Source organism: Argiope bruennichi, chromosome 1 (assembly GCF_947563725.1).
Source record: "Argiope bruennichi chromosome 1, qqArgBrue1.1, whole genome shotgun sequence".
NCBI lineage: Eukaryota > Metazoa > Arthropoda > Arachnida > Araneae > Araneidae > Argiope > Argiope bruennichi.
In genome coordinates, this window is record NC_079151.1 from 141,806,026 (window position 1) to 141,822,632 (window position 16,607).

The window sequence follows — 16,607 nt, forward strand, 5'->3', positions numbered from 1 at the left end:
AGCCACATGAAAAGAAGCAAGTGTAGCTTGTTTGGCAGAATTTATAAAACCACTACTACTTGGTGCATCCAAACGCTGTCTTTTTAAATGGGCTTCTTTTCTTTCGAAAAAAGTACGATCTTTTCCCTCAAAGGAAAAATTTTTATGTTTTGCATCAAAATGTCTTTTAAGTTTGTTCGGTTTCATCGATTCATTACTTAATTATGATAACTGATATTTTTTGATCTTGTTAATCACATTCATTTTCGATTGTTGATATTTATTCAAGTCGTCATTTCTAAAATGTCTGAAATTTGGTGTATTACTAACTTTTTTGGTTCGACTCAGCGCGACCCAAGAAATATGCTTCGCGACCCAATTTTGGGTCGCGACCCATAGGTTAAGAACCGCTGCGCTAAAGTTATTAAAAAGTCGAAAATAGATTCTTTATAGTTTGCATTAAGTTCAAATATATTACATGTTGACTTTAGCTCCTGATTGTTCCATGAAATCAAGTCTCGAATGTACAACCGTACTATGAAGCAAGACTCTATGACTAGATCGTCATAATCCCAAAGAGTTAAAATAAAAAAATAAAAGTGAAGAGCATACTAATTTTTTTTTACAGATAGTATTATCAATTCTAATGCCCGACGCATTGTCATTTATAAGAAAATTTTATATTGAACAGCCATTTATTGTTTATTATAATGATATGAATCTTCCCTCATTTCAATAGTCTTCGTGTCATCAACAGTTAAGGAATTATTGTAATTTTTACCTCTCCACAGTTTCCTCCTACCTACTCCACCTACAAATTTCATCTACGAACTAAGATAGCAGCAAACCTAGAACAAACAGCAGTCCGCAAGTAGTAATCGATAGAAAGCAACAACTACAGCACACAGTGCGGCGAGATAGAATTCAGCTGGAGGAGGGAATCTACATAGCTATTCAATAAGGTTTCTCCAAACGTCTGTTATTCTTCCCTATCTCCTCCCTTTAGCTGTAACCGATTGCCGATTCACTATTAAAAGACTGGCTACTCAACACACGACTCGATGTTGCTTCAACACTTGTCTTCAAAACTCGGCGAACGGAACCAATTCTCAATCCATTAATTGCTTGAGCTCCACTTCTCTGACTAATCCAACTAATGCGTCGTTGATTCACTATACGATTCTCTATACCACTAACTTCGTCTTGGACAGCCGACCTTTTACAGCTTCCAGAATAGAGCAGAGAAGATTCTGGAACAATCAAGCATAAATCGGCTTCTATTGGTCCTATCGCCAAAATTCTTGAAGATTGGTCCCCAAGTTCGGGAGTCATTGATCCGCATTCGATCAGCATCTAATAAAGCTGATCGTAAAACAGTCCTTCCTACGATGGAACCAAATGTGCTGAGAAGTTACATTGCAGAATCTTAACAATATATATATACTCGTGGCATGAGAATCATTCCAATAGGTAGAATTTTCTGAAATGAGTATTTCTAACTTGTAGATCACAAATTATATCCTCGTATCTTAAATTCGCAAAAATCATGAAAACTCTTTTTATTATAATCTCATTTGAATGAACAGACTTGTCGAATATTAATTAGAATAGAAATAGAATTAGTTGCTTGTCCACGAGCTCCCTATCTTCCGAGTTATTAAACAAGGTTCGGCATAATCTCTCATGGTTTCTTCTTTACAAGCACTATACCTCAACTCAATTTATTTATGATCAGATGTGGTGTCATTGTATTTTAAATGTATTTGTATCAGAAAAGCAGATCCGGAAAAGTATGGTTTTCTCTACACTTTTCATTCTCTGATCGCGAAAAGATCATTTTAGGCTTTATCAGTTTATGTTTGGTTAACAAATTCGCTGTTGTTTGCCGGTCAACCCTTCTGTATGTTTCTTCTGTATGATCCTTTTATCTGCATCAGCGGGATCAGAAAAGTTTAAACTCTGATATTTCCTTAATTTTGAATTTTTTTTTATTATATGAACCAAAAAATATGATTTCAATGCAATTATCGAGCAATCACGCTGTCTAACATCAATCATATTTAAATGACTTTTTTTATTTATTGGCGCTAATAATAATCATATTGTAGTATTATTACCTTACAAAATTCACACATGAAACACGTGCGGCATAGTTTTGCTTTAGATTAACATTCAATTCTTTTGACAAACTAGAAGAGGCTGTAAATTTATTATTCCTCGTCTAAATGGCGATTAAAATATCTGACGAAGAATGCAAAAAAAAAATTCACGACTTTTTTTGCTTGCCATTAAACATTTCAAAATTACCTAAATGTTAGTAGCACAACTTGTACTCATATCAGTCTGGTTGGTTAAATCGAGGGATACTATTACTTTTCTTACTATTTTTCTTTAAAGAGTTAATTGTAAGATCAGTTCGTGAACAAGTGAAATCTTTTCGGGTTATTTTACATTGATGTTTTACTCTTTTTGATCCTCTAACAGAACTCTAAAAATAATTGAAACAAATAAATTTCGCAAATAAAAATTCTATTTACTTTATAAAAATATTAAATATTACCTTTTTATTATTCTAACTAAATATTTAATATTATACATAAAATTATGATTATGAAAAACTGTTGGAAAAAAATGGTATAAAAGTTTAATTCAGAAATTAATCCAGAAAATATTAAAAAAACAGATATTTAAAGCAATTTATTTTGAAATCTTTTGGAATTCAAACTAATATGAACCCAAAGCGAATGATTTTATATCTGAGAAACTGGCTAAAATGTCGTTTTCTTTATAAAAGATAATAAATTTTAGAAGAGGCGATATTTTTCCCGTGAAGATTCGGAATGCATTCATCGATTTCATGGCATGCATTTTACATTGTTTTTATTTTCTTTGTTGATGAAAATCCTCATTTTCCCGCTTCGTCTTCCAATTTTATTAGAACTTTATTAGCACCATAAATTCACACGAGGCGGTTGAGCTTCGTTAGCAGATTCTCGCCTTTACAAGAAAAAGCATGAAATTAGGATTATGAAAGAAAAATTCGTAAAATTTATTGAAGTTCTTGTTTTTTATGAATTAGAATAGAAGATAGTAAAAAAGAAACAAATTTCAAATGATGTGTGATCTTATAAAATAAAATTTTCGAAATCCATAAATTTATCATATTTTGTATGATAAAACAGTATTTTTAAATAAACTTTTTCTCGAGATAATCTCCAATGACATCATTCATAAATATATAGAAGTTGGTTTTTCCGAGAAAAGAAATCATTAACTCTTTTGGGAATAAAATAATTCTCTTTTGGAATAAGTATATAGCATAAGAAAGAAGAAAAAGTGCATATGTTTTATATGTATCTTTAAATTGATAAAATTCGCATTTATAGCCATGTTTTGATGTTAATACCTATTTTGTTAGGGACTCTGAAAAACGCAAACTAGTCATTCGACAATTTTGAATCATTTTTTTGTCATTTTTTTTTGTCATTTTTTTTAAAGGATATATCTTTTAATCTTTGAGTGATGTCTGGCATTGATTATTTTATTATTATTAAAATATTATTGACGCTTCATATTGACAATTATGAAATATATAAGCTTTTAAATGAATATAAGGGATGGTTTGATTTTTAGATAGCTTAAAAATATTCAAATTAATATTTTTACTCTTTTAATTCAAAACTTATATAATTATACATCTGTAAGGCCTGCTACAGATTTTATTTAGTCATTGGAGATTTTGCATAGCTAAATAGGTATGTTTAAAAATTTTCTAGTTTTAAAAAATAGGTAAGACAATTTAAAATAAAAGTAATATTTAAAAAAATTAAAAGTTAGAAATTGAAATCGGGAATATGAAAATACAGTGGAACGGCTGAATCAAACATCTATAATTTGAATTCTTTTATAAATCGAATATACTCTTCGGGTCCCTTGAATCTTTAAATAAGTAAAAGAATTTCGTCAAAATATAGTTTGCAATTCAGATTTTTTTCGCTCACTTAAAATTCAAATACACTCATGTCCAAAATTAAGGTCACAAAAATGTTTTTTCAAAGTAATTCTAAATGAGTACCAGTAAAATTTAAACAAATTATATTTTATAGATTGTGAAGGACCAGCAACACGATATTAACCTTTGTTGTGGGAAAAAATGTTGTTTAGCATTAGTTTTTGAGGAACTACTAAAATTAGACCGTTTAGGCATCTGGGATTTTTGCCTGCAATTTTCCTATTGAACATGTTTGGGATGATCTCGGAAAAGTCATTGAACAGCCTCTGAACCCTCCAAGAGTTAAAAGTCGCGCTTTTGGAAGAATGGTCCAAGCCTTTTTTGCCCCAAGCATTTATTGACACCCTCATAAACAGTATAAAAGCTCGTTGTGAGCCTTTATAGCAGTGCACGGTGGTCACACTCCATATTAGACAGGCTTTTCCCGAGATAAATATTTTATCTCTGCTTCATAATGTAACACTTTTTGATATACCCTGTTTCTTAATTCCCAATTAAAATCTTTTCCGTGTTGTTATGTGTCTATGTTCTTTCTTCCATTGTAGTGTACCTCTGTGCCAAATTTCGTGGCAACACAGTGAATAGTTTTTCATTTTTCGCAGATTTTATGTTTGTGACCTTAATTTTGGACATGAGTATATATATATATATATATATATATATATATATATACTAGTATTCTTCATTTGTTTTCGTTAGTTTAATATATCCTTGTAACATTAATGATAATTAATGAATGAGTTTTATTTCATTTAATCTATTTGAGGATTTGTAAAATGCATTCGATCAAAAAGAAATAAAAATTTATCACTTCAAAAGCTTTATATATAGAATACATCAGAAATATAACGTATATTTGCATAATATTTTCTTTATTTTGAAGTTTTATTGTAAAATTTTGTACAAGTTGCTACTATTTTAAAATTAATTATTTATTCTTTGTTCAAATTATATCTTTTAATGTTTTTATAAAGCTATTTTATATTATTTGTAAATTACATTTTATATATTAACATAATTAAATACTACTGCAATTCGAATAATTTTCTCTTCTTATTTTAATTTTTTCTTAAATTTGTGGAAATTATTTTCATTTGTATAGCTGGGTGTGTGTATTTAATCCAAGGAAAGATGCTTTCTTGTCTTTTTCTTGTTTATTTTAGCGCAAACACACATATAACAACACACAAATGGATGATGATCACACATATATAAGGAAACACATAATATAAGCATTTATAAGTGGAAATTGCCGCTAACAAAGAACGAACGAATAATTCTTTTTGCCTCTAACAAAGGAGCGAGCGGTGCCTGCTTGCACCAGTTTCACACCAACTCTCAGGTTGAAGTGTTTACAATAAAAAAGCTTAAGTGCCCTAAATAATTAGACGCACAATTCTTACTTGAATATAAGGACTCATAGTATAGATTAAATTTTTTTTAATTAATGTGGAAATCCTTACAATTCATAGAATATTTTTTAATTATCGAAATCTAGAAATGTTTAAATTTAATTGCTTGGATCTGTCCAACAACATTATATACCCGAGAAGTAACTAGGAGATATATTTCGTAATTTTGTAGACCCTGTAGATCATTTTGATTGATTTTTATCATGATTTTTTTTACTTGAAAGCAACACTTTTTTTAATATTAGCTTATAAATGCTATTTCTACCTTCATAGAATTATCATGCGAAAAAATTTGCCAAAACCCCACTGAGCTCAACAATAATGTATTTTTTCTCTTAACGTTTCCTTTCTGAAGTAATGCCACCCTAAAATTCAAAATTTTCAAAGAATGAGAAATGTTAAATTAAATTATCTTGGGAATGAAATTAAAACGTAAAAAATGTCTCCATGTTATGCAAAATTGGAATCTGGCCATAGATTCACATGCATATTTTGTATTCATGACATTTCGGCAGTTGTAGATCCATCCTCCCTTTGCACCCACTCATTCATAAAGCAATTGAATTCTTTATTTTCATTCTCTTATTTGCACGTATTTATTATTTCTGATTTTTGCGAATTTTATTGACATTTATAACTTCTTCCGATCATCTGACTTTAATATATAATATCTTTTATTATTTCATGTAGTTTAAATAAATAAGAAATATCTTCATTAAAATAAATACAATGCATTTTTGGTCTCAAAAACGATATTAACGAATATATAAATCCATTGTAAGAAAAAAAACTGTACTTGGTAATTTTATCTACGGTATTCATTAGATACAAATAATGAATTTTCTTTCTTGTAAATCTCTTAAAGGGTGGTTTAAAAAAGAAATCATCCATCTGGAAACAGGTAAGCGAAGGGTTTCGCTTGGACTATATACACAAAAATAAATTTCATTTTATAAACTACTAGAATAATAATATTGACTTTTGAAAAAACCTTCAGAAGGAAAATTTTAAAATATACAACTCACCGGGGTTTTTTTTTTTTTTTGTCAAAACAAAAGGGAGGAGTTGTTGATGAAATAAATGCATAATTAGTATAATAAAGCATTCTTAAATGTGTACTTAGCAAGACAATGAAAATGTGCGGCTGAATGAGCTAATTTAAAGAAAAATTGTCTAAACTATTAGTTTTTGACATCTCTTTGATATTAAAAGAATAATAATAAAGATAAAACTGTTCTGTTATGTTAAGAAAATCCTGCCTTTCCCTTCCTTTATTGTCACGGTTCACAGCATTTTAATAATCAAATTCAAATTTTTCTTCTCTTCGGAAGGTTTTGCTTTTATTTTGTTAGTTTTGAGCCGTTTTAAATGGGTTCATTCAAATAACTTATAAACGATGAAATTCGAAGCGGAATAAAAAACAAAGATCTATTAATAGAAATATTTGCACCCGTTAGAGATAAAAAAGAATTTTTCTTTATAACAAAGCGATAGAGTCCGTGATTAAATCGGCTCGCAAATCATATGCAATATTTAAATTTTGAACTCAGAACTCTAATTTATGTCTTCTTTATTAAATATTTTCTACAAGAATGCTGTAATAACTATTTTGAAATCAGATTCCATTATAGAATATTTTGAGGAAAAGTTATATATATATATATATAAAGAACGAGCTTTTAAGCCCGAAGTCTTTTTTAATTTCTTATTTAAAGATAGTATAAAAAAGTGTTTAGTTTAAGCAATTTTTATATTTTTTTAATCATTTCCAGATACCAGATTTTGAGAATCTTTAATTTAAAGATTTCTACGGATGTTAAAAATATGGCATTAAAAATATGTCATTTCCTTCTTTTTCTTGATATTTCATTTCTACTGAATACAACTTTTATCGTCAACTCGGCAAACTATAAAGAAACTTGTTTGATTTGGCGTAAACTATCATCTCTTGACGTTGTATCCACCATTTTACAATCTGCGTACTGAAACTAAGGATGTTAACTGCTCCCTAATTAACCCTCTTAAATTTTTTTATCTTTAATATGTTAATAACTGTAGATATATTCGTAGGATATTCGCTGTCACTTTTTCACAAATTATTGGATACGCTTATTAATAGATTCTACAAAAGTTTTAAGTGGAGTTTTCAGTTGTCTTATCATCTCACGTACATTTCAATCAGAATTTTGCTAAATATGGCAATTTATCACGACGGGCTATCTTTTCTCCTGGCTTTCATCTTAACAGGTATCTCGCAACAGAAATAAAACGAAATAATATCATATCTAAGTTGAATTCAAACCGTAAAATCCCGCAAAATAAAAGCAAAAATAATACTGTTGTCTTCAAAAAATATTAAATTATTATTATTTCGAAGAAATATTAAAACAAACGAACACTATTAAAATATTTAAAATAATTATTCAAATTCTTGTTTGTACCAAAACTTTTTGCACGAACATAAGAAACTGAAACTATCAAATCAATGCAAAATCCAATGAGTAGAAGCATTGTAACTCAATAATTTTATTGTTCTTTAAAATAAAAATCTGTCACTCGTTTCCAAATAAAAAGTATTTGAATTTAATAAAGCTATATGAACTTATGTATACAAATCTCATCATATACTTATCAAAAAGGTGGGATTGAAATGATGAAGAAAATGTTAACTATTTACTTATAGGAATATATTTAATTAAAAACATAGCACGGGACTTCAGACAATAAACAGTCACTTGATAGCTACAGAAGAATCTGAAACATTATTTACATTATTTGATGGACTTACTGGTATAAATCTATTTTAGTCTCGCAGACTCACCATAAAACCTTTATTGAGCGATGCCGAACTTTTTCTATAATACATTAATATTAGATTAAGAAGACAACGCTCTTGTCTCCTTTTATGTCATAAATAAATTCGAGAGATGATTATTAAATTATACGTTGTATATAATAATACTTCCACTCTAAGACAACTCTCACTGAAAAATTAACAAATATGGCCATTTTTGGTTGTATATCATGCAGGCTCATATACGAGCAATACTGCAAAAAGTTTTTCTCAAAAGAATACTACTGAAATAAAGTTTTCAAAGAAATAATTTTATCTTTGAAATACCCAAAATTGTTATTTTATTTATCTGAACTGTATCTTTGAAAATTATCGAAAATTATTATTTCCTTTTCCGATGATTATAGCCTGTGTATATTCTGTAGGCGGTTCAAGGTAACATTTTCTACCCAGTTTCTGGCACCAGACAACCAATAACGAGGTGGAAAATGTGACCTCAAACCGCCTACAGAAAATACACAGACTATAGGGATTTCAAGAGAAAAAAAATGGACACATATTAAATTATTTTCTGCCATTTCTCTCTTGAAAATATAAAAACAACATGAGAGAGATGCAATGAAAGAGAAAAAGAAAAGGAATCGAGCTATTGCAGGTGAGCCTTGCGTGAGAGGGAAGAAAAAGCAGCCGACCAAAAGTTGCAAAACATTTTGCTGAACCACCTCTAAGAGAAGAAAACGTGGCTTTCAATTCGTGGTTTTCGGGTATGTTACTTAGGGATACTCAGTATGCATATTTTGATATTTTTGAGGGCTGTTCAGCATTTGGCTCAAGGCCTAAGTATTTCCTACTTATTGATTTCACTTTCTTTCTTCGATTTTTCTTTTTACCTTCGGTTTTCAAACTCCATAAATTAACAATGTGATGAAATTATTAAAAATAAGAAATTAGAATAGAAGTTTCTGAAATAAAATCAGAAAGTTCAGCAACATTTGAGCTCTAATGGATTCTGCTTCTAGTTTCATAATACAGTAAAGAAATTCGAGCACAAACTTGGGAGAAGTACTTCTTCAAAATGGTAGATCTAATCCAAAAATTTAAATAGTTTGTATCTGATATTTCGAAATAATTTGTCAAATTTCAGGATTTAGTTTCAAGTATTTTTGAGTTATAGTATCCATGCATAAACACAAAGTGATAGGAACACATTCATAGTAGTAAAGAATGTTGATATAATACATGTAAATACACCACAATTTGAATCTTTTTTCAATTATGATATCCATCTGTATGTTAATTGTTCACAAAAGGAAGTAAAAACTCTTTGCCCATTATTAAACATCAAGTCTTTTAGAGACGTTTATACACAATTTTCTTCTATAGTTCTCACCAGATTCAAAAGTTTTTAATGCAAGAAATAATATCTTTTGTTTACGAACTCAACCAATGATGAATTGATCTTTTTGTCAATATTCAGCATTGCTGTTCGTTCGCCAGCTGTTTCCATTTACATGAATTGAACTACAGGATGTGTCGGCCTTATTTTGCATCTGTTGTACGAGAAAATTCTTCCTTTAAATGAATGATACAATGGCTATTATAAGTGAATGTCACATTATCTTCTTTTTCTCTTTCGCTGTGATGAAGAATGTAAACACCTCCGCAACGGAGCTAATTATAATTCTTTCGCGCTGCTCTGATAACAGCCTCTTTTATGCAAAAAGATCCAAGTTGATCTGTCTAGTCATTTATGGGTTAGCTTTATTTATGGCAGTGTTCATTATGCTTGTTGACAGATTTTTAATAGAATATCAATTAATGTTATTAGAAAGAATTTTTTTTTTCTTAAAAGCTGTTATCTAAAGGAATCAGGTATAAAATCATAATGGAATATTTTAACCCGAAAAAAATATTACAGATTTAGTAAGGATTTGTCGAGACAGGAAATTAATCTTTCAAAAAGTGAAGGGAAATGGTGATGATACAAAATATTTTTCCAAATATTTTTTTAATATCTATCTGATATTAATTAAATTTTACTTTCTCCTGTAAGAAATATACTGAAATAAAATATATTAATATTATGATTGCACTCTAGCTTATCAATTTTAGTGCATCTTTTTTTTTATTTTAGGCTATATAAAAAAAACTCGATTCACTCATATGAAAATAAAATTTATTTGATAACTAGATCTTTAAAAAAAGCTAAGTCATATCATTGACTCTCCGACCCGCCCGAAGGCACACGGAAAATAAATTAAATGACCGGACTGCCACTACAGCAACAACACTGATGAGGAATGTGTTTGAGACCTAAGGGTTGTCATTTATTTAACCCTTAAAATAGCGCAATTTATGAAAAAGTTAATTTCCCATCTATCGCACATACTGTTTCTAGTTAAGTAATATTACTGACTCTCCTTACCCCTGAAAGCACAAGGATAATAAATTCTGAATGACCGGACCGCAAAATAGCAATACTGTCGGGAAGCGTGGTTGAATCCTAACAGCTATCACTGGCGACGGTACAACCCTTCCCTAAGGAAGTACGTCCCGTCATCGTTGAGAGGAGCCAGACCTCCACCTTTTCGAGTATCCTCCAGGGTGGCGAGATCCAACCACCATGCCGGACGCATCTCATCCTCATTTCGAGGTGCCCTCTTGGGGGGAATTTTTAAAAAAAAGGCTAAAAATATATTATAAGTACTAATAAATGGTAAATTTTCGAATGAATGTAATGACAAGTTAAAAATATTTAGTAAAACAAAATATTTCACAAAACTAGATAGTAAATTGAGGACTAAAAGTAGTAAAGATGCAAATGGCAAAGGTAAAGCTGCAGAAAAATCGCAATTGTTTACGTATTGATGTCATACTTAAATACCTTTGCACCTAAGTACCTAAACCTACCTAAGTATCTCTTTGAGTTACTGAGTGAACTAACAAAAACCTTTTGACGTTTACCATATTATAAAGAGTAAGTCATGCAACGGGAAAACAGGTATTTGATTATTTCATTTTCAGAAATTGCTTCGTTTATCACTTTTAATCTGCTATTCAAGGCCGCTTAAAATCCGCATTTTATACTAAATAAAGTTAAATTTAGTTCTAGAAAATAATTGTAAAAAATATGTTATTAAATGTGTTGGTTCACGATTTGATAGTTTTATGAGTCATTAAAAGTATATCAACTTAAATTACCTTATGAAAAATTAAAAAATCAATAATTTAAACTTTAAAATCAGCTACACTTTCAGTGAATGTAAATAGCACCTAAGATGGTGTGGTACCCGAAAATTCTTCAAAACACTGGCATCTTTTTAATGTCTCATATGATATTCTCATATAGTAAGTTCTCCTATAATCAATGTAATTAGCTAAGTGTTTCGATGTTATCAAGTTTTGATTTGATATGCAATGCAGATACTAGTATCTAGCGCACTAGAATCTGCAGAAAGTTGATTATCAGAAATATTATTTTCATCACTTCAAGGAATCGATTGAGTAAAAAAAATTATAAATTAATTGATTTTAAGAATGGAAAAGCGTCAAAATAAAAATGAAATTAACTACATCCTGTCAAGTGTAAAATTTTAAGACTGATAGCAATTAGGAAAATGCAAATATCTTTAAAACGATTTGGATGCCAGATAAAAAATTTTTAGCCAAGCGTCCTAATTATATGAGCTATAGAAAAAGGTTAAAAAAGTCGATATAGTTTTGTCATTTTAATGATATAAGAAAATAAACCAGTCCTTACCATTTTGAATCTGCGGTCTTTCTAATGGGTCATATCCTCTCTCCGTCAGCAACAGTTTAAAGCTTGTTTCGGACAAATGGACTCCATGGCTGAAACAGAACAGAAAATTGTTATTTCAAATTGAATATAATAATTAGGAGACTGTTAGTAATTCAATTTTTTTTCTATGAAACGTAGAGAAAGTTTACATGATTTGTTTTTTGTTAATCATTGTCAAAAAGTTGGACTTTTTTCTAATAATAAGTAACAAATAAATAATTTAATAAATAAATAAATTTAAATTCATTAACAAATAAATTAATTGAAACACATTTAAAGAATTTAATGAATCATATGCTATGGTAAATATTTAATTGAACTTTCAAAAACTAATTTTACAACAACTTGAAAATCGGGTATTTATTTTTCTCGTACTTGCCTTATATCACTGTGTATTGTCTAGATGTAATTTCTAAATTTATTTAAATCAGTGGGATATCAAAATTATAATTCTCCTAAAAATATCAAAATTATTTCACAATTTTGTCATAGTCTTATTTTTCAGTTAAATAAATAGCTTTCTATGTATTACAGCAGGGTTATTTTAAACTTTTCATTAAAATCCGAGAAATTGGATGAGAAATCTTGAAATCGAGAAACTAGCTGTCATCTTGTCCGTAAATAACATTGCAGAAATCTGCCAAAATGTTTACAGTTTTTTCTCCCAATATCTGAATAATCTGTGAGAAGTTAATACAAATTCCTACGGCTGTGATGAAACCGGAATTCCAAAATTATAATTTCCTAAGGCGTAAACATTTTTGAAATCCTTTAGATAAACATCAGTAGTGAAGTTTAAAATGACGAAATTCACACTTTAGTAAAATAGATACCATTTTCAAGTGAATTATTTGGTTTGCACAAATTGATTACAAATGCAGATAAGATATGTGATGCAAGGATTAACGTCAATACATCTTGGGCATAAACTTTTAATACAAAATAAAATATGTTTCACAATTTAGATTAAATATAAACAGTCGTTTCGAAAAATTTAAATATAAATAAATGGTTCCAGTTAAAAATTTTCTTCGAAAATACCTTATTATTTTATATGATTGAATGAAATCTTTTACCAGTATAATGGCCCTCTGGGGGGAAAAAAACTTTCGTCATAGAAAGAAAAAAAATGATAGTAAACATTTCTCAGTAAATAAATAAAAAAAATTGATTATCAATATCTACATTAGCGAAAGATATCTTAAAGAAATTCTTGTCAGTAAAAATAAGTTCTTGTATATAAAAATGTAATACAATGAAGTATTTCGTTTGCAATTCAGTTAGAATCAATATATAATGAACTTACATACTGGAGGATTATAGAGCAAGTATCCTGATTCTCCTTTTCATTTCCAAACAGACCTAATCATCAACAATTCAAAGTAAATAGTATAATCATTCTTGTTATATTATCCTGCTAATAACCCTTATTTTCTTGCAAGGTTCCAATTCGTGCGTTTTTACTTTCTTGTAAATAAAGTATACAAAGAGGAAAGTGTTCTGATCGTTAAAAAAAATTCAAATTCGACATTTTCATGAATTTGAATGTTTAAGATTTGCCTAAGCTCAAAACGCCCATTTCTGAAATATGTTTATCAGTCAATGAACACTTTAACCCTTTAAAGGGCCATTTTTTTTCTAGTCATATTATGTTAAAATATTTTTAGGCTTGAAATTAGAATAAAAAAAAGGATTCATTTAGCTTATTATATAAATTTAATTTGATTCATTAATTAATTTGGTTAATTAATAATTAAGTAACAAATCAAGACAATCATTTTGTCTGAGATAAAGAGCTGAAACCTCTAAGTTTCTGACTTACTAAAAAAAAATTTGTCAGAACTTATGCCAACCTACATAATTTCATACAAAGATTGATAAATTTGGTGGGAAGCATACTTCCCACGGCCCTAAAAATAGTTAACTCAAAACTACTTTCAGCCAGATGAATTAAACTTGATATAAGGTCTTTACATCGAATTCGTAGATTCGCATTAATTTTTGAACAAAATCCATTGAGAGGAAATCTGTCTGTCCTGTTGTTCGAATATCAGTTAACACAAAACAAAGAAAGTAAGATGGATAAAATTTGGTAGATAAATTTATCAGCTAAGCGTAGATTTGTATCAAATTTTGAATCGAATCTGTCAAAGAGTTGATTGTCCTTTGGTTTGTACTTTCATAAGCATGTAAATGTGATTATTCAAAAACAGAATTCATTAAATATATGAAATTTGGTATGATGTTGAGGTAACTATTATAGTTCTGTGTCAAATGTTGGCTTTAATCGTCTGGACAAAATAAATCCTTAATATACATTCGGTTTTTTTTTGCTTGTATACTAACCCCAATCCAGAGATTAATCGCGGAAGATCGCACTCAGATTCTTATGTAGTTATTGTTCACCAATGGCATATATTTAATAATGTACATTTATTAGAGAATTTTTTAGAAACTTCCGGGAAAATCAGTCCCGCTGATTTTCCAAGCTAAGCACTGACATGAAGAGCACTGAAAGAAATTCTCTTCGTCCTTCACCCATCTGAAAATGGCATCATTTAATTATTTACGTCCAAAATGGAGTTTTATACTGTCCGAAATCTAAAATATCTGACGGGTCGGTTGCGAATTCGTAGAAAATACTGTATGACTAGATGGTATTTTCTACAAAGTAACAATTGATCAATGAAAGAAATGTATTATCCTTATAATTTGTTTCTCATCACTATTAGACTGTCTTTTCTTGCTCGCCGGTCCCAAATTCCACTTTATACTTTAGGAACAACATGTACTTTGATTTTTCAAGTCTTTGCGCCTTTCGTAGGAATTATTATCCACTAACCATAAAATGCAAATAAAATAATATATAAATACTTAATACTTACATAATAAATATAATATATAACATCAATCAAAACTAATTCAATATATCCGTAACCATTCAGTATACTTTTCAAAAAGGAACGAATCAAATAGTTTTTTTTAAATATCCCTCACACATTTGTAGAAAAAGGTTTTATGATGAACCTCCTGTACGAAGAATGGATTTTTACCCTTCCGGAAATGATTGTTTTTTTAATATTAATAGCTGAATCTCAATGAAAGCAAACATACGCTTATCTAAATCCCATTTCTCAGAAAAGGAGGATTTGATTATATCTAAGGCAAGGCTTAATTGTAAATTCTAGGCATCAGTCTTGTAGTTGCCCATGTATGTGTTATAACTGACTCCACAATGTATGGATACCAATTATTATGCTAGAATACCATCTACACTGTTCATTTTGGAATAGTGTGTTTTGGATTGATTGGATTTGGAATAGTTTTCAAAGTTTAACCTCAAGGTAATGTTAATAACAAATCAAAATGTAAATTTCTGTTTCACATCTATAACGCCCCATCCTCCCCATTACTCTCCTTTAAATCCTGTAATGTTTAAACACTAAACAGATCTGTAAAAACACCTCCTGTAAGGATGCCAGTAAATTTGGAAAACGATATTTGTATTCTAGAACTACATTAGGTCAGAATTACATTAACATACAGCTTAATCATCAACTTATCCAAACGTCCTTTTTTACTGAGATATGTCATTCTTTTAGGAAACCCACAATTGCGAGCAAATAATTTTATCTTCTTGCTCAGCATCCCAGTACTTTTTAGAGATATCTTGAATATACAGTTTCTCAGGTTTCATTTTCCTTCTTTATAAATTAGTAGTTGCAGCTGTTCTATCTCAATCTAAGTAAACAACATCATTTTTAAGAAGCAAATTACTTTTGATGATGTATTTCTAGACAAATGTTTGCATAATACAATTTTTCTGTATTAAAGGAATTTGTGTTTCTAACATACATTTTTTCATCTAAATGTTTGATTATTATTCTAAATTTAAAAATGAGTATTTCAGCAAATTTTCCAGATAGAAAAATAAAATTTTGTTTTTACATAGATGAATATAAAACAGCATTTTTACTTATTGACACTTTTGGATTGGGTGGGGGTATAAAAATGCAATTTGTTTTTAGCATTTTACTATCAATCTCCAAAGAAATCAAAATATTTTCATACCTCTGCTCATCTGCTCACCATGTGTGTAAAGATATGAATTACAAAGTTTCGTAATTGAAAAATATATTCAATATATTTAGGGGAAAATATATCAATATATTTGTTCCACTTTTTTCCGGATATATATATATATATATATATATATATATATATATATATATAATCATTGTATATTAGATATTAGATTCGCCAATACGTTTATGCATTATTATTTATTTGCTCTCCCGTGTATTATTCGGAAGCAAAGATTCTGAACAAGTAATTCTCCCCCCCCCCAAATATCGTTCGTATATTGAATTCCGATGCTGCTGAGCAACGAACCGAGCCGATTAGCTCAATATTGCTTCTAATTTCTTGTGACCGAAATTAGAAGCAATATTCAGATAATCGCATCAAAAATAAAAAATAAATGAAAAATAGAATATTTCAAGCCATTGCTATTCATTTCTTCATATTGCTATCAATGAAAAGAGAAGAAAAAATACCTTTTTTACGGTGCCTTTCTAAATGGATGAATTTGATGTGAATATATTTAAAATA

At 29.3% G+C, this 16,607-nt stretch overlaps 1 protein-coding gene across 1 annotated transcript in view; it reads right to left on the minus strand.

Moving 5' to 3' along the window:
* Window positions 1-15,693, minus strand: part of LOC129975409 (glycine receptor subunit alpha-2-like) — a 49,103-nt gene extending 33,410 nt beyond the window's left edge. The window contains exons 1-2 of the mRNA XM_056088475.1: window positions 15,608-15,693; window positions 11,958-12,046 (exon numbers count right to left, since the gene is read on the minus strand). Coding sequence (XP_055944450.1) covers window positions 11,958-12,046; window positions 15,608-15,693 — 175 coding nt within the window. The remainder of the gene's footprint in view (window positions 1-11,957; window positions 12,047-15,607) is intronic.
* Window positions 15,694-16,607: the final 914 nt, after the last annotated feature.